At 32.6% G+C, this 22,488-nt stretch overlaps 2 protein-coding genes across 2 annotated transcripts; one reads left to right on the forward strand and one right to left on the reverse strand.

Annotated features, from left to right (window-relative positions):
- Positions 1-17: 17 nt before the first annotated feature.
- LOC110723185 (macro domain-containing protein XCC3184-like) lies at positions 18-4,993 on the reverse strand. Its single transcript, XM_021902516.1, has 7 exons — positions 4,653-4,993; positions 1,756-1,804; positions 1,564-1,666; positions 1,359-1,454; positions 1,203-1,277; positions 774-843; positions 18-267 (listed from the first exon to the last, which is right to left on the reverse strand). The coding sequence occupies exons 1-7, from the start codon at positions 4,914-4,916 to the stop codon at positions 193-195; spliced, it is 732 nt and encodes a 243-aa protein (XP_021758208.1). The 5' UTR covers positions 4,917-4,993; the 3' UTR covers positions 18-192.
- Positions 4,994-19,451: 14,458 nt separating this feature from the next.
- LOC110723187 (expansin-A4-like) lies at positions 19,452-21,663 on the forward strand. Its single transcript, XM_021902518.1, has 3 exons — positions 19,452-19,683; positions 19,926-20,238; positions 20,934-21,663. Exons 1-3 carry the CDS (start codon positions 19,542-19,544, stop codon positions 21,235-21,237), a joined length of 759 nt encoding a protein of 252 aa, XP_021758210.1. The 5' UTR covers positions 19,452-19,541; the 3' UTR covers positions 21,238-21,663.
- The last annotated feature ends 825 nt before the right edge of the window (positions 21,664-22,488 follow it).

The following is a 22,488-nucleotide window of genomic DNA, read 5'->3' on the forward strand; positions in this document are numbered from 1 at the left end:
AAGAATGCAAGAAGAAATACAAGATAACACGATGATGAACCTATGTTATTAATGGGTAACATATTAAGCTCAACTTGGACTTTTCAACACTTGTTTATACATATTTCCTCTCAGCAGCTCAATGTCAACTTCAGAGTAACTCTGGCAGTACATTCTTATCTAAGCACATATCTGAAGTCGAGAAGAATAGCTTTAATTTCCAACAAGCGCCTCTGCTTTCTCCAACCAAACATTGTATATGTCATCAGAGAACAGTACAAAATAAACCTGAAAAGAGATTAAGATCAATCTTGTTGATTATTCAAAGTTCATTGTTGTCATTAGATTATAATGCAGCCATTGTAACATAATGCCGCTGCAGATAGCGGCAAGTCATGATATGAACCGTTTTGTTATCTATAATTCTACCCAACTAACAGCACACGGAAAATGGGTGGAAATTGGGGAATGGACCTCGTGAGTCGTGACTCTAAAGTCCAGATATTGAAGCTAATTACCAATTACAAGAGCACGAGAGCAGATTTGAGTAAAATCTGATAAATTATACAGGATAAGAATGTCAATGACTGGATATGAATATATGATAGTTCCTCAAAAAAAAAAAAAAAAAAAAAATGTATATGATAGTTCCTTAGTAAATGAAAGTGCATTATGCCTCTGCTCCTGGATATTGTTGTTGTAACCGGGAAGAGGGAGAGAGAGAGAGAGACAGCATAATTTGACAAGATAATATAATGAAAGAAATATCAAACTTTGATAGAGCAATTTGGTACCTCCTTGAAGTCATTGGCAAATTCCTTAACTGTGGATATGGCAATATTGGCTGCTTCATCATAAGGATATCTGCAGAAATTCCTTACCAAGTTAAAACATAAAAAGAGTAACTAACATCTCAGCAGCCTATAATGGTTCCTTGAAAAAAAAAATTAAAAAAAATAAATCAAACAATTTACAAACTGTACTCCACCCGTTTCAAAATGTAAGCCTACTTTGAAATTCATGGCACTTAAGCTCTGATGTTAGCTAAATGTTCTTAGGCACAGCATGATTAAGCATCAGATGCTACAAAAAACATACTCTGTCATCCCATATCTAGAAACTTTCTTCAGCACTTACAAAAAATACTATGGATATTCTAATCAACTTATTCCTAAGAAGGGCAAATAATGGAATGATTATCAAATTCAACTTAGGCAACATACCCATAAACACCACAAGATATGGCAGGGAAGGCTATGTAATGAATGTTGTTCTCTTTCGCAACAAGCAAACTATTTCTGCACGAGACACAAATAATATGACTTAATAAGTAATAAAAGGTAAATGACCAATGGCACATATTGAAGCACAAAAGTTACTTGTAAGCATTCTTCAGCAAGGCCTCGGGGTTTTTGACAGCATCATATATTGGACCAACAGTGTGGATTACATGAGCTGCAGGTAATCTGAAACCACTGCAACATGATGTAAATTATGTTAGTAGGAAAAAAAAAAAAACTAACAGATTAACAAAAGTATTTCTGCACAACAATGTGTATGAATAGGGGCACTTAAGACACATACGGAGTGACCCTTGCTTCTCCAGTGGGACAGCGAACTCCAGGGCGAACTTCAGGTACTTTATAACATGCTTCTTTGAGTTCTGGACCAGCAGCTCTGTGAATGGCTAAACAAAGAAAATTAACATATTAAATCATGTCCAACAAAAAATCAGCTCATCAAGTTATTCTAAGAAACGGTCAATGATTGATATACCTCCGTCTACACCGCCTCCACCCAGCATTCTCTCTTTCGCAGCATTAACCTAACAAATTATGGCTTCTTAAAAACAAAAGCCTATAACTGACTTAAGGTAAAATGTATGTGTGATACATAAGTCAATACAATGAGAATTGAGAAAAGACAGCGAGTCCACATAAACCTTTATTAAGTTTTAGTAACAACTAACAAGTAGTCATCAGCTTATCAAACATTTACGAGATTAAATCCTAAATAAGAGGGACTATTTGTCAAGATAAATCCCAATGCATCACTTTCAAATCGATAAAGAAAAGCTATTTACAGCCTAAACACCTAAGTTTCTAAATCATCTCTATTATGTGTGATTTTTGTGCATTATTGTTCTAAGCCATAACATGAGCTAATAGCAAAAGGAAAAGAAAAAAAAAAAATACCATGGATCTCATATATGACAAATAATCAATTCACGGCGTGACAAAACCAATACTATAACATGGCATGAACAAAATCACGTCTTAATTCATGTGTGTGTGTGTGGGGGGGGGGGGGGGGGGCCTTCGCCATCCCACAAAATAAAACTCTCCTAATTGCATACTAGTACATGGACCGAGCTGCATGTGACAAGGTTCTCTTGCTCAAATTTTCCCAAGGATTATATATGCAACAATAATTTTTTGGAAACATAAATGAAGGATCATCATCATTCTTCTCAAGAAACAAAGGAGAAGACGAAAATCTCGCCAGAAGAATCAAAGGAGAAGAAGAATATCTCACCGGAAGACCAGACTACTGAGATTGATTTTGATGAAATCAATCATGTATTCAACCTAAAATGGCGGAGGACCAGACTACTGGGTGTGTGTGTTGGTAGTGGGGCGGTAGAGTTGGTGGTTGGGTGTTTTTGTTGGTGGCTGGGCGGTGGAGTTGGTGTCTCAGCGTATTGTTGGTGGTTGAGCGTGTATGTTGGTGGCAGGGGAAGGTGGTGGTGGTGGTGGTGGTGTGTGTTGGGTTCCAGTGTGGGCTGTGCGTTTTTGTTGGTGGTGTGTGCGTTGGGTTCCGATGGGCAATGGGCGTGCAGGGAGGGAGAAAAGGGAGCGGTGAAAAAGGGTTTCTGAATTTCTTGTTTTTTTTTCTTTTTCTTTTTTAATAATTAAAAAGATAATTGACCTATTATTAGCTGACACGTGGCATATAACTTACAAAAATCGGTCATCAACAGATAATGGGTCTTTAGATGAAGGTGGGGTATAAAGGTTGGATTTTTGTGAGATTAACTGAAGGTTGGATTTTTAAGAGAAGACCGGGCAAAGGTTGGATTTTTAATTTCCATTTTTCCTAATTTTTTTTTCCAACAATTTTGTATAGTACTAGAAATTAAAAAGCTACCAACATCATATTTTTTAAGATCTATAAATAGACATTCATATTGATATATTTTCTTACTTGTACACTATTCTTTCCACTTTGTTAATTAATTATAATATTCATATTTCCTATTTGCTAATTTACCAAGGTTTCTGCCTAATTTATATATATATATATATATATATATATATATATATATTATTTTAGATAGTCATTTTACTTAATAAGAAAGTGTTATTCATAGATTCAACAAATAACTGAATCTTAATCATCCTTGTTTTACATATAAATATATAATTAAGGCTATAGCAAGAAAAATAAAAAATAATCATCCTTGTTTTACATATAATTAAGGCTATAGCATGAAGGATTTTTCTTTTTTCTTTCTAAAAATCTAAATATTCCTTTGGTGTGTTCTCTATAACTTTTTCATATATATAATCATGTCCCCCAAATTCCATCAAGATGATAAACGAAGTAATGAAGGATAGAAAAAAATGCTCTTATGACACGCTTATCTTAAGAGCAAGAGCAACAAATCCAACACAACAAAATGATGCATCATTAAAGTAGAATTGGTATGCTCCAAATCCACTCACCCAACTTTTTATACTCTCTCTTAGCTTAACCAATTTTGTCTTATAATTTTCTGAAACTACATTACATATTTATAGAGTATGAGGATATAAGAAAATGGAGGTACTATAAGTAACTAAGGTAAGGAGAAGAAAACTAGATTACATCAATATAGGTGTCTATTTATAAATCTCAAAACAAAATAACCGTTTTGTATTAAATTTCTAATTTTACTAAAACTGATGGAATATATATTTTGCATACAATGTCGTTAGGAAAAGCTTAACAAGGGACGGATGTTACACGAAGATCAGTCTGTGTGTCGAATCAAATAACATGTGGGCTTCACAGCATGCATCAAAATTTATCGGTTTAGCTTGCAATTAGCCATACCCAATAAAAATAAAAATCATAGATGATGCAGCACGGTGCCTAGAATCCATTATTAGAGGTTGTATGGTCATATCATATCGGGCCAAACTTTACTCTTTTGGGAACCTGTACTACTCTTATCTTTGTAACACATTAGTTATATACTTCATATTATAGTTTGCATTACATATTATTGTGTATATATTTCTTGTTACTTTGTATTATTCAATACATTTCCTATACTAATACTTCATAATAATTTCAAATTTTACTTACTACGAATCACGCAATGTTAGGTTTTATATGGCTCATTTAGTACGAAGTACTAATACTTTCATATCGTATCTAGCAATTTCAAACTCAATCATACCACAAAATCAATTTGATTAAGCAAATAAAAATAACATATTTGATTTCCTCCATATAATCGCAATCCAATCAACCAAAAACAAAAACAAGAATAGATAAATTAATCCATAATCTATGATCAACAGTTCTAAATACAGAGAACAAATTAGTATTTAAAAAATTCGACATGCAAACGAAAACCAAAAGCCAAAGCAAAAACAAGGATGAGAGAGAAAGAGAAGAGGACTAACAATGGCGTCAGAGGAGCCATCGACGGACCACTGAGTGATATCGCCCTTCTGAATCTTGAGACGACTAGAAGAAGACAGAGCGAACTCCTTTGAATTTCCTGAATTAGCAGCAGTCGACATTGCAGAAACCCTAATTTTGGAGAAAAAGGCGGGAAAATTGGAAGGTTGATTGAAATTGGGGAAAAATGTAGGAGAACGAGAAGAGGAAGGAGTGCGAATGACAGAAGGGTTTGGAAGGAATTTGAAAAGTGATGTTGCTCTCATTTCATTTGTGTTTTTGTTGGAGAGTGAATGATTGGATTGTGAATTTTGATACTTAACTTAAGAAGCACTAGTGTTTGTTTACATGGCTAGAGGGGATTAGAGGTGTTACCGTGTTAATTTAGGGGTTGGATTCGATGAAATCAGCTCTATCTTAAATTTGAGTCATTGTTACATCTTTTAAATACTAATGTGTTCGAGTGAGTCAAAATCTGAATTGGGTCTTTTTTTCGAGTTGGGTCAATTAAGACAAGTTTTGATACATCTAAGGGTGATCATAGGTCGGATTTGGATACTACATGTCTACTTGTCTACATGAGAGGTGATTGGTTTCTAATTGAGGAGTCGTGCCAAGCCAATTTTTGAGCTAAAAGTTCTTAACAAGATTAATTAATATTAGTTGAGATTTTTGGACATGGAGGCTACATGTAAGTACCGATTGATCAAATTTTAGGCTTGGGCTATGCGTTATGTTATATGTAAGGCCTATGTCAATTGTGTCAGATCCCTAATCGCGTGTCATGTATAGCTAATCACTAATGATTCGGCAAAACCTGAAAAAGGTAAGAGTTGGGCATGTGAAAATGCTTCATAAGCCATGCATAAATATGATTTGCAAAGCCTAACTTACTGATTTGGACCTAAATTTTTCGACCAAATTTTGACTCGACCTAAAGTTTGGTCACGAAATTTTCTAAAAAGTGACCAAGCACAACCACAAGTGTACTTTGCACGTTGTGTTGAGTGTTTTCGTGTTTACATGCTTAGCCTTTCAATGTTGCTTGGTTGTTTGGTTGATTCCAAACACAAGATGCATTTATGTAATGCTGACAATGTGCTTAAAGTTCTCATTTGATAATAGCGTAGTTAGATACCTAATCGCGTCAACGCTTTTATTTAATTCACTTAAAAAGTTGTGAGTCAACGAATCAAGAATGTGCCGAATTGTTTATTTACGTTTTTAGATTCTTAGCCCTTCCGTGATTAAATTTTGTTAAAATAGTTTTTATAATCGTTAATTGTCAATTATAGATGGTGTAGGACTTTAATTGATGAAATATAGAATTTCTTTCCAAAAAAAAAAAAAAAAAAAAAAAAAAAAAAAAAAAAAAAAAAAAAAAAAACCTATCATGTTAGTATTGATAATTTTCAAGAATTAATATGTGGGTGTCACCAATAGCCCATTTACAAGCCCATTCGCTGTTCATCAAAAACCATTAGTCCATCATCACCCCTGATCCACAACCAAACTGACTTTTCTCAAAACGTTTTGAGCACTGAAACTTCTGTCTCTTTTAGCATATTGTCTCAACCCACTAATAAAAATGAGTAGGTGTTAAAATTGAGCTGAACTCGATTCGATATAACTTGATTTAAAATTTGATGTGTATAAATTCAATATTTAAGGGCCTGTTCTAATTTATTGAATATAGTTGAACTAAACTGAACTGATTAGAGTTAAACTGAAGTGAACTGAATTATTTATGAAAGAAGGAAATTAGAAACCGAAGTAAACTAATTGGAGCTAAATTGAAGTAAACTAATTGGAGCTAAACTGAATTGAACTGAACTGAAATTAAGCTGAGGAGAACAAACCCTTAATTAACATTAAATCAAATCTATAATTCTCATAACTCAACCCATTAATCCACTATGTTTTTTTTTTTTTTTTTTATTATTGTTTACAAGTGACCTAACTTCAAAAGATCCAATTCAAAAAATAATAAAATGAACCAATTCAAAATTTAATCTTCATAGACACAATTACATAACATGACTCAACTCAAATTTAACTACAACATGAATTTAAAAACGGAGGGAGTATCAATTAGGGATGGCAATGGATCTAGACCCGACCCGAATCCGTGGATCTAGATCCGTTTTTCACGGATCTGGGTCTTCAAATTTTGGACCCGACGGATCCGGGTCGGATCCGGGTCCTGCTGACAAAAACGGATCTGGATCTGGGTCTGGGTCCTAGACCCGGATCCAGATCCGTGGACCCTTTTTTTTTATTTTTCCTATTAGAAAAAACTAAAATTGTTTGTTTCTTTATTAAAAATGTTAGTAATGATAAAGATTAACCCTTTCAAGAGATGAATTTTGGATGCTCATATTATATACATCATCGTTGTTTTTTCACTAGCTCATATGAAACATCGTATTTTTTTTGTTGTTTATAATTTTAATTCAAAATATGAGTGTATAAATTGGTTAATTTTGGGTTGAACTTAATAACCAACAACGTAAGTTTGAAATAATTTTTTTGACTCGAACATTACATTTATTGCAAAAAAATTAGACAAAATATATTGGACCCGTTTTGGACCCGGATCCGTTGGACCCGACGGACCCGAATCCGGATCCGTTGGACCCGACGGACCCGGATCCGGATCCGTTGGACCCGACGGATCCGGATCTGAGTCTTCATTTTCTAGACCCGACGAATCCGGGTCGGATCTGAATCCTATATACAAAAACGGATCTGGATCAATCCAAATGCGACCCGTTTCCATCCCTAGTATCAACGGAACAAAAGGAAGAGGTGGTGGAAAACTGGAAATGACATGGTCAAATATTGTGGGGACAAAAAACAAGGGGCTGGGAAGTACATAGCACAAAACAAACAAGAAAGGAAAAAAAGAGGAAGAATCACGAGGAAAGATGACCTACATCTATTGGGATGCTAACCCCTAAAGGCTAAGGCACATGGGGATTGTTTGGGTCACATTTAATTTACCATCTTCACCTCTCTATTCTCTACTTCTTAGTGGGCCCTTTTTACCCTGCTATTTTTCCGTTCAACCATCCAAACACCCAAACGTCGTCTTCTTCTTGTACTACCACATTTCCATGTTTTGAACTTCCTTTTACTAGGGTACTACCGCACAAATAGCAATCTACCCCTATTTTTGTAGGACACTCCCATTTTTCGTAATATCTTCATTATATGTTATGTGCAACGATTTAACATAAACCAGAGAGGGAAAATATCTAATCATTACACATAGCATGTAACGGAGATAGTACAACTTTAGGGAACATATTACAATTTTGAAGAACATCATTATTACATCATTACATGTAAATATATCTATAATGATTAAAAAAATAAAAAAAATTTGCATAATTTATATTATTCCTTATCTCATTTTAACCTTCTATTTTTACGCATTTTTTTTATAATGATAATATTAATACTTAAAAGATTAAATCATAGTTATTTTTTAATTAGTAAAAAAATAAAAAAAAACTAGATAAAATTATATTAAATGGAAATTATAAGGTTGTTAGATTGTGATTATTAGGGTATAAGAATGGATACATCATTTCATTAATTAGGTCATGTATAATTTATTTTGTATGTAAGCGTCAGGGCTTCCGGTGAGGCGGTGAGCCGCATAAATTCAAATACTCGCACATGCATAATATTGTGATATGCGTTTGACTCTAATGGTTGCATATAAACATTAGACACATTTTTATGGTATAAATTTGAGAATTGATGATATAATTATTACTCCCTCCGTTTTTAAATACTTGCTCCACTTTTTATTTGCGGCCGTTTTTAAATACTTGCTCTATTTCCTTATTTGGAAAGTTTGTACACTAATTTATTTCTCTCACCTAATGGACCCAATATATATTCTCTCTCTTCCAATTCTCTCCACTACTTTTGCTTTCTATAATTTTTTATTCTTCCACCAACCCCACTACTTCCATATTTTATTACTTTCTCCAATTTCTCCTAAAACTCCGCTCACGGAGAAATGAAGCAAGTATTTAAAAACGGAGGGAGTATTTAATTATTCTCAATTTTCGGATAGTATATAACATTTTCCTTAATTAATTAATATGCTTTTAATTTTAGCATTGTATCATTTAACCTACTTGAATTGAGATGTCCTATAAAACCTTTATCATCTTTACATTACTATGTATTCATCTTTTTCTATACTAGTTTAACTTATTTTTGTCTTTCTAATCTTCATACGTACTGTATATATAAATAAATAAATAAAATAAAATTTTGTCTATTAAACGACAAAACTGTAAATAAATCATCAACTTTTTAGTAAATATGGGATCCACTGTTGATATAATTACGAAAATGTAACATTAATTGGGCATTTTTATTGATTTATTTACGATTTGGCCATTTGATAAACAATTTTTGTTTAGGGTTCCCTCATATTTTTCATGAGCCATAATTATGGTACAATTTTATTTTATTTTATTTTTTTATTATATTTTATTTTATTTTTTTTTAATTTTTTTGATGAAGTTAATTATGGAACGACATTAAAGTCAATAACAATGTTATTATAGGGGACATATATGTAAGATATTGTGTGGAGATATAGGGTCTGAATTCTGAATTCTGAATTCACGATACTACTTGTACTAGTTAGAATCTTTAGCTGAATTTATAACCTCCAAAAATTATAAGAAAGTAATAAAAGAAAAATAGGACAACTATTTCTTCCTCGTGCTTATATGTCCCTCCTTTTTTCGTGAAAAGAAAAAATTCACTATCTTTGCCAATAAATTTGCATTTAATCTGGGTCAAAGAGGTTAATGGATGCGTGCATCACTTCTACCATTAATTATTTGAGCTAATTAAAGGAATTAATGTATCTATTTATGCACGTGTAATGTAATTATGTAACTAATGTATTGTACGTACAATTTTGTATGGATATAATTGATACAAGTATGAGAATAATATGACACCATAAAAATTAAATATGTGACAAAATTTTGTTTTAATACATGGGAGTGGAGAAAAATCTTAAGCATAATAAAATAATTGTGAAAATTGTAATGTAGTCTTATGACTTTTGAGTTTTGACTACCATAATATTATAAAATAAACGGCTGAGATTATTTATTTATTTATTTTTAATTGAAAATTATTTTTATATATTTTTTTATTTCTAGAATTTTGAAAACATTAAAAAAAAATATTTCTAGAAGATAAATATATATTTAAAATAATTAAAAAATTATATTTAATTTAAATAATTAGTTAAAAATAAATTTTAAAAAACAAATACTCAGCCGTTCATTTAAGAAATTTTAATAGTAAAAAGTTATAAGATTACATTAGAATCATTTGAAAATAATAGTCATAAAATCTATAACCATGAGCCCACGATACAATTAATAGTTAAAAGTTAAGTTCTAAACTGAGAGTTATCTCAAAGACCTATACGCATGGTACAATATGACTAGAGTTGTTTGCAATCTGGTTTGGAAATGCACCAAATTGGTTTACATTTTTTTCAAACCATACCAAACCGTAATTACTACCAAATCATATCACAAAACGTGATTTGGCCCGGTGTAGTTTGCGGTTAACCATTGTCCTCAAGAGGTTGCTCCATACGTACTCATGGACTCGTTATCTTTAATTTAATGCTAGTTTCCCGTTTGTTCTTAAAAAAAAAAAAAAACGTGATTTGGCCCAGTGTAGTTTGCGGTTAAGACACATTTTTAAAAATAAATTTACAAATGTTTTTTTAAAAAATTCTTTTATTTTTTTTTTATTATTAATTCATAATTTAATATTAAATACTTATTTTTTAACCTTTAATCAACTAAAAGTCAAATATTACATCATACATAGGACTGGTTCTCTTAAGTTTAATTTCAGTTTCTAATTTCTTTCTCTCATAAACAGTTTAGTTCAGTTCAGTAAATCAGAATAGGCCCTTAAAATCCTTTATATCTATATTTATAAAAACATAGTATAAAAATGGCTTTATGGTTTGCGATTTAACAATTTATGGTTCTAAACCGCATACAGTTTGGTCTATAAATTTTTGGAAACCAAACCTACACCGAGAACCGCAATTTGATCATTAATTAACTCATTATTGAACCGCAATGCAATTTCAAATCGTAAATCACACCAAACTGCAATTACGATTTAGTGCAGTCTAGATCGCACATTGAACAGTTCTAAATACAAATAATATTTAGTCCCAAAAAGCTAATTCACGACTCTTACAAAGTAATTCAATTCCAATATAATACATTCATCAAGTTAGACCATGTAGACTACACATATCAAGTTTTGGAAATAGATACTCGTCCTTACATACATTACTAGCAAGTAACAACACCACCCGATCCCTACACTATAGCACGAAGAAATTAATTTAGATTTTTATAGGAAGATTATTAAAGTATAGATTCTAAATGATAAGGTAAAATTACGTCACAAAATAGGATCATGTCATGAGATTGTTCGACGTACTTAAAGCTCCTAGAAAACCAAGGAACGATCAACAAACACTAACCAAGTTGTCAAGGATCACTTAAGTGAAGGACAAGAAGCCCAATCTAAGTTATACCAACTTGTTAATGATAGATCACATTATGCACCAAGTAGTACACATTGACATAGACATTGAACCGGACATCCTTTCAAGCTACGAGTTAGACACCTCATAATAGTTGCTTCTTTGAAGGGCACTCTTTGATAATTAAGGGATCGATGGTGCAAATCAATGTGTTAGTTTATTGTCTATGACATGTGTTAAATATGACCGACCCCAAACTGGAATCATCGAGAGGAAAGAGTCAATTGTTTATTCTTTAATCAATGTGGAACACTCACCTATGATACCGTATTTTATAAGATCAACTTATAACTACGCTAACGAACCCCTCACATGTAAGACCTATATATGCCTTCATATGCATGTTGGATACTCTGTACTCGCATGTATGGTACGAACACAATAATACCCGTTTTGTTAATTTTGCTCATGTAAGGGCCTTAAGTAGCTTTATCACTCTTGAGATATTAACTTGAACTTGAACTCTTATAATTTTGTGTGATAAAATTCAAGGAAAAAAACTAACGAGGATATATAATTGTATAGAGGTCCATAATTTTACATAATTCGTACACTAAATTGGCTAAGGTTAATCTACAATACTTCGTGTAATGTATCTCCTTTTCTTTCATGTTAACGTCAAATTTATCTAAGATTACTTCCAAACTATCAATTTTGGCTTATCTCTAACTTCCTCATTATGGTTGAAGTCCATTTTTGTGGTCTATGTACAATTTATATGGTTGATCTTTATAAAACCAATCACATGAGACGTTGTCATGCATGTCGGTTTTTTAATGTCATGGTCACTTAATTATATTGTGGCCATCTTACATGTTATGCTCGAATAATAAACATAATCACATGTCAAAATTGTGTAGCAAATCATCTATTTATTTTATGGAAATATCACTAAGATCACAACAATATCATCATCAATCTTGCATTCATTAATTAAAAGTTCTTAATTGTTGTGATTTTAACGGGAAGAAAGATTTCCCAAATCTATAATAGTAGCGGCATTTGTAGGATTTATAGGGGATTGTTAAACGTCGCCCATTTGATTTGAGTATAATATTCTTCAAGTACTTTGATTTTGATGTTTTTGATCAAAGTGTGATTTCTCGGCTAACCTATTACTCCGTAGGATGTAGGAATTTCCATGAGGCCCAACCTATGGGGCTCTCCGAATGCTTGTCACTTAGCTTGGTTCAACGAATTTAATGTATAATGAGGGATGAAATTTTTTAAAAATAAATTCGCCTCTTAAATTAGGCTATGTTTGGTTCACCTTCTTTTTACTTAATCATACCTTAGGAAAAATTAATAGTTCATATTATATCAGATCAGATCAGAATAAATAACTTCTGACTTACTTTATTGTTTTATGTGTGATTTTTTTATCGCTAAATATCTTTAGTTTTGTAATTAAAAAAAGGTTATTTTAGATTTTAACACTTCACAAAAACACGAAAATTGATTTTAACACCCCCATAAAAAAAAATTGACTTTAACACCAGATAAATTTCCAAAAAATTGGTATTACCACCACTTAAAGGTTTCCATCCAAAAATTCCGTTAAGTGTGACCCACATTAACACGTGTCAGCATTTTATTTGTTAAAAAAAAAAAGAGAAATTAAAAAAAAAAGAAAAATAAATAAAAACCTAAAGCTACCCAGCCACCACCCCCGCGCCACCCCCGGCTTCCCCCCAACTCACCACATCCCTCCACAAAACCACCACCCGTGTCGCACCACCACCCCCAACCCAGGTGAACACTCCCCCTCCCTTTCCCGCAACCGTAACGCCCCGAAAAACCACCAAACCCAAAACCCTCGTCCCCCCTAAACGACCACGAATCCGGCCTTAAAAGGCCGAAATCGGCCGGTTAAGGCCACTAATCCCTAAAACCGGCCAATTTCGGCCATTTTTGGCCAGAATGGTGGCCGTTTTGGGGAACAAGGGTTTTGGGTTTGGTGGTTTTTGGGGGCGATACGGTTGCGGGAAAGGGAGGGGGAGGGTTCAGGTGGGTTGGGGGTGGTGGTGCGACACGGGTGGTGGTTTTGTGGAGAGATGTGGTGAGTTGGGGGGAAGCCGGCGGTGGCGCAGGGGTGGTGATGTGGTGGTAGCTGGGTAGTTTTAGGTTTTTATTCTTTTTTTTTTACTTTTTTTTATTATTTTTCTTTTTTTTTTTGGCCAATAATAACACGACACGTGGCTTATGGACTCACTTAACGGATTCCTAAACAGAATCAGTTAAGTGGTGGTAATACCAATTTTTTGGAAATTTATCTGGTGTTAAAATCAATTTTTTTTTATGAGGGTGTTAAAATCAATTTTCGTGTTTTTGTGAGGTGTTAAATCTAAAATTTCCTTAAAAAAATTGTGAAAATTATATATTTTATAAAATGCACATTTTATTAAGAATCTAAGAAGACTTAACTTGATAGATTTTTTCTGTATAGATTATTGTACATATAAGGTCAAAGTTTGGTCAATAATCTGATTAAAGATCAAATCATATCATACCAGATCAGATTAGCTCAGATTAAGGGTCTGTTCTCTTACGTTGAAATTCAGTTCAGTTCAGTTCAGTTCCGCTTCTAATTTCCTTCTCTTATAAAATATTCATTTCACTTCAATTCAGTCAATGAAAACAGACCCTAAATCAAATAATACTTGATAATTTCCTTGCAAAACTTACTTTGACATATTTCCTAGCTAACCGGGCCACAAACACTTTCTTGTATGTGCTTTGGTGGGAGACATTTACATTTGGATCTTTAATTTGGGTGGGTGGATTGTGGCCGGAGACTAGGGAGGGCGATTGAATGGGGCAAAGGGATAAAGTGATGAGAAGTCGGGATATGAAAGGTAAGGTGTAATTCCTAATCCTAACTAATATATGTTTCGTATATAGCTTTTTTAAATAGTATGAAATAACTTTTATAAATGGCGTTTAGATAATTACATCTTTAAAAATATTTATTTACTTTTTTTTTTTTTGAAAGAAAATATTTATTTACTTAATTACCCCTATTATTGTTAATTAGCTTTTTTTTTTTTTTTAAAAAAAAAAAAAAAAAAAAAAAAACTCTTAAAAATAGTGTGAAAACATTTATATCTCTAAAAATATTTATTTACATATTTTCTCTCAGTAACAAGGCCAAACCAAAAGAGCGTTTGAATATTAGTTAGGTATGTCGCGAGCTAGTCGTTCTAGTAATACCCAAAATTGCTTAGTGAACTTGACAATGCTTCATAAACCAATGAGGTGCACCTTTCTGTACAAATTATATGGTGAAACTTTAATTTGTTATGAACTTTTAAGACTTTGTATGAACTTGATTTCATCCAATAATCAGTATAAACTTTTTGTGCAGAATAAAGAAGTCTAATTCCGCCATTCACTAATATATATGATAAGCCATTGTCATATTAGACACTTCCTCCGTACCTTAATATAAAACCTTTTTTGATTTTAACGCGAAAATTAAGAAAATTGTAAATTCTTTAAAACTAATGATAAAAATAAATTCTTTAAAACTAATATGTTCAAATCCTGTGCTAATCTATCAATGTACGGAGTATTTTGTAATTTATTTGTTAGTGAATATCGAAGTGTTAGTAGTTGTATTAAAACATGGTACACGATGAGCATTGTACACTCGAGTGTATAAACCGCTTTACCTATATCTTGGCACATATGTATAGGCTTTAGTGACATCATTGATTGGTTAAGATAAATCACACCAATCAAATCCATTTAAAATCTTATATTATACTTTAAAGATTTGAAGGATAAATACATCCCATCTCCTATTTCCCTTCAAGCACATCATATGGGTTAAAATGAATAGGAGTACAAGATTTCTTTTCTACAACATCCATATCTGCTATTTTGTTCTCATTTTCCACAAGTCAATCCAAAATTAATTATTAATTTTCAAAAAATTAGCCTTTATTCTCTAGTATTCACGTTAAAACAAAACAACATATATTAAAGAGATTGTATGAAAAGGATGTATATGGAAGAACCGGAAAATAACGACATTTCCATGTGCTTCTAACATGGTAGGCCCTTAATCACTTCAAAATCACTGTAATTTAGACGTTAATTGAAAGCATCCTTATATCTAATTTAATTAATTAATTTTTGATGGAAATTATTTATTAGTTAGTGATGCAATTAAAATAGTACTTAAACATTTTGAGGTGGTTGCTTTGGAAGAATCCCACATGCAATCTTGTAATTAATTGATCAAAACATATATTAGAATTAGAATTAAGATGTGTATGGTTGATGTAACATTACAAATAATTGAAAAGATTTAGATGAAGAACAAATGTTGATACTATTGCATGATTGAGTACAATTTGCATAATATGATTACGTTCTTTTTGTCATTCTTAATTACAATAATAATATTGACCAAAACATTTCTCATCACACAAGCAACCCCCAAAATGTCTTGTTATTATCGATCAACATGTATATCATGTACTTGGTACAATAATTCTATATATATGCTTAACACTAATTAAAAGGCGAGATTTGTAACAGTTTTTTGCCACGCAAAACCCCAATAAAGAGTACGACATATCTAAACGGAATTTAACCGTACATCTATCTTCTCTCATATTAAAAAATTAAAACATCTTTTAGAAAGTCTTTGTATCTGCAATTTCATGACTAGTTATTATAGACGTAGCTGTTACATTCTTAGCCATTATTATTTTTAAATTTCTAAATATGCTAAAGCGCACTATTGGACTTGAATCTTGCCTTGCCTACATTAGTATCTTGCTTATCATAATTAGCAAGCATGCTAATAAGGCCCATTGAAGAATAGAGACTCGATAAGGAAAATCGCCACCCCCAAAGTAATCGTGTTTTGTATTTGTGTGTTAATACTTGGTAAGACTATCAAAGTTGTAATTCAAACTTTGATTGTAAGATTCTTCTAGTTAATTTTACATGTAATCTCTATTTACATTATTATATTCTGATTTTCTTGAATTTAAAATATTATGTTTATTGATAGATTGTAAATTAATTAAGCAAGTAATTGAAAAAGAAATTTATAGGTTATTGGCCTAATCGCGATCATATATTGCTACAAAAAATTGAACCGTATGTACTATGTAGTTATTCGTTTCTTAGTTGTTGAATTAAGGTTCTCATAATTGAATAATCATTAGGATAGTCAAGCAAACTATTAAGCTCAATGGCATGGCTAAATGAGAAATTACATTGTCGAATTCGGTGCTAAGTGTGACAAAATTGACTAGAATTATTACCTACATTAAGAGTTATAATTGATTTCATTTAGACCAATCTTTAAAAAAAAAAAAAAAAAAATAGTCATCATGAGTAGGGAAGGAGAAAGAAATTATGAACAAATTCACACCTTAAATACAATACAAATCTTACATTTGGTGTGAAATTGATACATTTATTGACAAAACTAAAGAAAATTTCTCCTTTCTACCACCAAATTCAAGAAGATTTGTTGTGTCTTTTGTTGTTTTAAGCATTTTCCCACATGTATCACGACTAATTACTTCAAAGCACAAAAATTGGATGCCCAAGGAAATCGTATTTGTGTACTTGCTTTAATTTTGACCTTGAATTTTGGTGTGATGCCATGTTAGATACAACTAACAAACCACCTCCATTAAAAAAAAAATAAAAAAAAAATTAGACTTTGGGTTAAAAAAAGAAAATTAAACTTAGGGCTAGTTATGTACATATTATTAACCCCTTGTTAATTAGAGTATTTTAAGATTATTTATGAGTCATATATAGCTCCGTAATTTAATGCTTAACTAATTCTAGCTAGGGCTTGCGTGTTTGGTATGGTTGATGTAAAATGGTTGATTGATGAATGGAGAGGAGTGGACTTTAGAGTGAACTCAGAGTCAACTCCCAGCTTAAGAAAGTTTTTTTTCTTTGAAACTTAGATTAATACTTTTATACGAGAGGTCTGTTTTGATTTACTGAACTGAGTGCATTGAACTGAACTGAACTGAACTGATTAGAGCTGAACTAAATGATTTATGAAAGAAGAAAATTAGGAACTGAACTAAACTAATTGGAGCTGAGCTGAGCTGAACTGAACTGAAAATAAGTTGAAGAAAACAGGCCCGAAGTATTTAATATATATTGTTCAATTTATATTCAATCGCCAATAATTTTATTAAAATATGTCTTGATCTCGTTTTAAAGTGTTAGTATTTGAAATTTGTGGATTATGAGTAAGGAATGTCGAATTACTATAGACAGTTAGAATCCTATAGATAATTTTCGAAGGCATATTGGGGGCGTACTGCGCGCTTACAACCATAGGTTACTAAAATCCTACCGGAGAATTTCTTACATACAACTGTACAAGTATGTTGAATTACTCTTAACTTGTATAATATTACACGGATAGTGATTGAATAGATAAGAGTAGTTAGCATCTAAATTACACAAAAGTCCAAGTCAAAGTTTAATAAAATTGATAAAATGCACATATTATAGTCGGACTTTCCATGTGCATGAAAATTTCCCGCAAAATAGGGTGATAATTATGTTGTTTTCAATCAAAAATGCATATGCTACAAGGGTGGTTAACATAACAAAGTCTTGATAATTTTTATCATCACTAATGAATATGCAACCCTTAAGACAAATTTCGAATTAAACTTACATACTCGAATTTCGATCTTCCATAATAAAGATTCTTTTTTATTTTCTTTCTTTTTTTTTAAAAAAAAAATCATTAAAATGAAACTGTATTGAATAAAGTTACTAGAGGAGTGAGGATGAAATCAGATTATAAGAGGACACAATTTAAGGAAATTATGTCAAAAAATTAATTTGTAAGTACTACGTTTATTAAATTTTCTTACAGTATCATGTACATTAACTATTGCTACCTACCATAAAATAAAGAAGTAATTGTTGATAGGGAAATTGGAAACACTAATTCAGGCACAAATTGTTGCTTGTTAGAAATGAATATACTTCTCAAATATTCAATTGCAAAATTTGGTAGGTGTGATATGTCTAATAGACTCTACTAGTATTAGGTACAATGAACTAATTTTGTTACGTAGTCCTCGTAGTAAATTAACAATATTTATTATTATTATTGTTATGAAAAAGAAATTAAAATTAAAAGAAGATAAAAGAGCCACGTAATAAATAAAAGGAAATTTATGTATATAATTGATGATATTGAAAAAGAAAATCAAGACGGTTGGGAATTGCCATGTGCCGATGGGGGTCCATGGCTTAAACAGTTGGTAGTTCAATTTCTCTATTACTCAAATCATATGCAAGCTAAATTAGTCATTTAGTTGATTCTCAATTCTCATAGTCACTTTCATAGGCATCGATTAATAAGGATACCAAGAAGAGGTAGTAATCGGGTCGTTTATATATCAAATTAAATGTGAATTATACTTGATTAAAATTGAAAAATCTATGATAATAGAGTGTTTGATTCAAATAACTACTGCTCTTTCTAACGAGTGCGAGACATCACTTATTTGGATAAAAATGAAGTATTTTCGATGGCAAAGAATTAAAGAAATTGCCAATAAGTAAAACTAATAGAGTAGTGATCGAATCAAAAAGAGGAGTTTATATAATTTCTTAACATTTAAAATGTGTAACTATGGAAATATTTTTTTTTTATTACATTAACTCTCTAAATATAAAATACGCAGTATTAGGGTCTGTTCTCATTGGCTGAACTGAACTGAACTTATTAGAGCTGAACTGAACTTATTAGAGCTGAACTGAATTGAACTGAAAATAATCGTATGAAAACAAACCCTTAGTTAACTTAACATGTGTATATAAACACTCTTTGAAAAGACCGAGCCTTACCTCTTTTATTAGCCTTGTTGCCCCTATATACACTCTTAAAACATACTAGACCCTTCCTTGTAAAAAGACTGCCAAGAAAAATTAAACCATAAAATAAAAAGGAAAGAACATACATCAAAATATAGCATTGATATAAATTTTATATCATTTTTAATGAATAAAATTAATTTCTCGGCAGTTGTTCAAGTTGAAACAGTTGCAGGCTAAAAACCTTTGTCATTTTCTGAGTGGTCAATTCCTTTACAACTCTCTTTAGTCGTTACCACATTTGCAATTGCTTCCTTTGCTTGGCCTATATAAAGTAACACTTCTCCCAACTCAAACATCAACATTCATTTGCAACACTTACCCAAATACTCCAATCCTTATTTTCCTCCACTTTTTCCTCAACAAAAAAATGGCAATTAATACTACATTTTCAATTTCTTTGGTACTCATTTTGATCAATGTTTGCGTACTAGGCGCTTATGCCGGTTACGGTGGTTGGACGAATGCTCATGCTACCTTTTACGGTGGAGGTGACGCTTCTGGCACTATGGGTAAGTTCACAACTACGGATTACAATATTAGACACGTACATTTACGTGTTTTAAACGTTACATATTTAGCATTTCGCTAATATGTTAGCTAATTAATCATGATTAATTGTCACATTGTCGCACATTATTATTATTATTTTTTAATTATAATAATAATTATTTTAGAACAGAGGGAGTATTTTTCTACACATAATGGTGTCCCGTGGTGATATATGTCTAATTGTAATACGATGAAAATGCAGGGGGAGCGTGTGGGTATGGAAACTTGTACAGCCAAGGGTACGGGACTAGCACCGCGGCACTAAGTACCGCGTTGTTTAACAATGGATTGAGCTGTGGATCATGCTATGAACTCCGATGCAATGACGACCCGAGATGGTGTCGCCCTGGTAGCATTATTGTGACTGCTACCAATTTCTGCCCTCCAAACCCTTCTTTGCCTAACAACAATGGTGGATGGTGTAACCCTCCTCTTCAACACTTTGATTTGGCCGAGCCTTCTTTCTTAAGGATTGCCCAATACCGTGCTGGAATTGTCCCTGTTTCCTTCCGAAGGTATATTATTTTAATATCGTGTTCATTTATTTCCACCTATCAAACGAGATACCTTTTACATCGTCAAAAATTGACACGTACTGGTTTTCAACCGAGCAAAAAGTTAACACTAACTAAGAGTACAGCCATTGGTTGCCCAAGCCAATGGTGGTCATCAAATATTTAATACATATCTCTTTTTTCCATCTCATTTATGCTCAATTCTCATACCCACCTATGACCATACATTGGTTGCCCACAACTTGCCCTACTCATAAATAATTTCTTTATTATACTTGTACAAAGAAAAATAAAATATAAATACTATCAGCCAATTACAAATGGACAAGTGGCGGACTCAAATTCTTTGTCCACCTTTTGCCAAAGGTCATGGCCATGACCTGGTCATGGCATTTCTCTCTCCAAAATTGATGAAATTTTATTTTTAAAATATTATTTCATTTTCTCTCTCCTCATGCCCACTACAAAAGGGCAACCAATGGGATTACCCTAAAAGAGTAACAGAGTACTGTTAACCTTTAAAGTGGTTTTTATTAATAATATGTTTTTTTGGACGTTTTTAGCTGCCTAAGCGCTTAACTAGTTAGGCAAATAGACTTTTTATGTTGTACTCGTAACGTTTTTCTTTTGGTACCTATAATTGTACAAGTAGTCGAGTAGTACGCTAATACGTTACATGTTTGATAAATTGGCAGGGTACCCTGTGTTAGAAAAGGAGGAATAAGGTTCACAATCAACGGACACTCCTACTTCAACTTAGTCCTAATCACAAACGTTGGTGGTGCGGGCGACGTGCACTCCGTGTCGATCAAGGGTTCAAGGACCGGGTGGCAACCCATGTCAAGGAATTGGGGCCAAAATTGGCAAAGCAATTCATTATTGAATGGGCAAAGCCTATCATTCCAAGTTACAGCTAGTGATGGAAGAACTGTTACAAGTAACAATGTTGTTCCTGCTAATTGGCAATTTGGACAAACTTTTGAGGGTGGTCAGTTTTAATTAAATTAAATTAAATTAAAACATTTTATTGCCTAATTTTCCTATAAAATATTAAATATTTTGAAGAGTGTAAAATTAAAAATTGTAATTATATTTGGAAAGAGAGAGAGAAATTGATAGGGAAAGGTGGTTGGCCATATATGTGGCTTGGAGTTGCTGTGGTGCCTAATGTTTGGCACCCGCTAAAGCCTTTTATTTTGTTTTTGGTAATTTTTATTTTTATTTTTAAGTGAGTAATTAGTTAATTAGATATTTTTATGAAAATATGAATTTTCCAAATAGCTATATTATTATAAAGCTTTTGGATAATATCATATTATTCTGTATGTAAAGACTAGAGTGATTGCTCGAGTGTTTTGTACTCTGTAGTGATCTGATTTAGTCAATCAATTATTATGAGAATGATGATTTCAGATTTTGCAATTATTTAACACTGAGTAATTTGTTGCAATTTTGACCTTTTTTCAACTTTATTTCATTTACAGTACGGAGTTATTATTTAGTAACTTATGGTCTTATGAGGTATTTACTATCATGACCGCCAAAATCAGTTAATCACCATTTATAACTCTAGCTCGACCTTAAATGCATGTACACTGTAACTGTGTAACGGTGTAATGGATAGAAGGAAGCAACATGCTTCTGTCTATTGTATGTAGGGGTGTACAAAAACTGGACCGGACCTGAAACCGGACCTGAACCGACCTGATCCGGACCGGACCTGACCCGGACCTGTTGATTCAGGTCCGGTCCCGGTCCTTAAAAATCAAGGTTCCCGGTTCCGGTCCGGACCCGGTCTAAACCCGGGGTTTTCAGGTCCGGACCTGAAACCCGGAAAAATTGTTTTTTTTTAAAAAAAAAAAAAAAAAAAAAAAATAAAATAAAATAATGCTGCTGCTTCCTGCTTGACAGCTTGAGGCCTTGAGTGACGCTTGAATTCTCCTTCATTTCATTCTAACCCTAACAAACACAGGCTGTCTCCACTCTCCCCCTCTCCCTCACGCAGACACGCAGTCACGCAAGTCTCAGCCGAGTCAGCCCAACGCGGCAACGCCCACCGCCGACACCTCCTGCCTTCCTCACTCTCTCAGGCGAAGCCCAGGCGCCCACCGACCACCGCATGAGACAGCTACTGCGCGATTTTCCATTTCTCCGGTAAGTTATTTTTTTTTTTAATGTAAATCTAAATTATCTAATTATGTTTGGGTATTTTGTATTCGAAATAATGAATTAAGTGTTAGAATTTATATG

This window comes from Chenopodium quinoa, unplaced genomic scaffold, assembly GCF_001683475.1.
Source record: "Chenopodium quinoa cultivar QQ74 unplaced genomic scaffold, ASM168347v1, whole genome shotgun sequence".
NCBI lineage: Eukaryota > Viridiplantae > Streptophyta > Magnoliopsida > Caryophyllales > Amaranthaceae > Chenopodium > Chenopodium quinoa.

Excerpts from the sequence above, each read along its gene's own strand:
- LOC110723187 (XM_021902518.1), top strand. The coding sequence starts at position 19,542 with ATGGCAATTAATACTACATTTTCAATTTCTTTGGTACTCATTTTGATC. Across the intron at positions 19,684-19,925 it reads TGACGCTTCTGGCACTATGG|GGGGAGCGTGTGGGTATGGA; the intron begins GTAAGTTCACAA and ends ATGAAAATGCAG. Across the intron at positions 20,239-20,933 it reads GTCCCTGTTTCCTTCCGAAG|GGTACCCTGTGTTAGAAAAG; the intron begins GTATATTATTTT and ends ATAAATTGGCAG.
- LOC110723185 (XM_021902516.1), bottom strand. The coding sequence starts at position 4,916 with ATGAGAGCAACATCACTTTTCAAATTCCTTCCAAACCCTTCTGTCATT. Across the intron at positions 1,455-1,563 it reads GGAGAAGCAAGGGTCACTCC|TGGTTTCAGATTACCTGCAG; the intron begins GTATGTGTCTTA and ends ATCATGTTGCAG. Across the intron at positions 844-1,202 it reads ATATCTTGTGGTGTTTATGG|ATATCCTTATGATGAAGCAG; the intron begins GTATGTTGCCTA and ends GAATTTCTGCAG.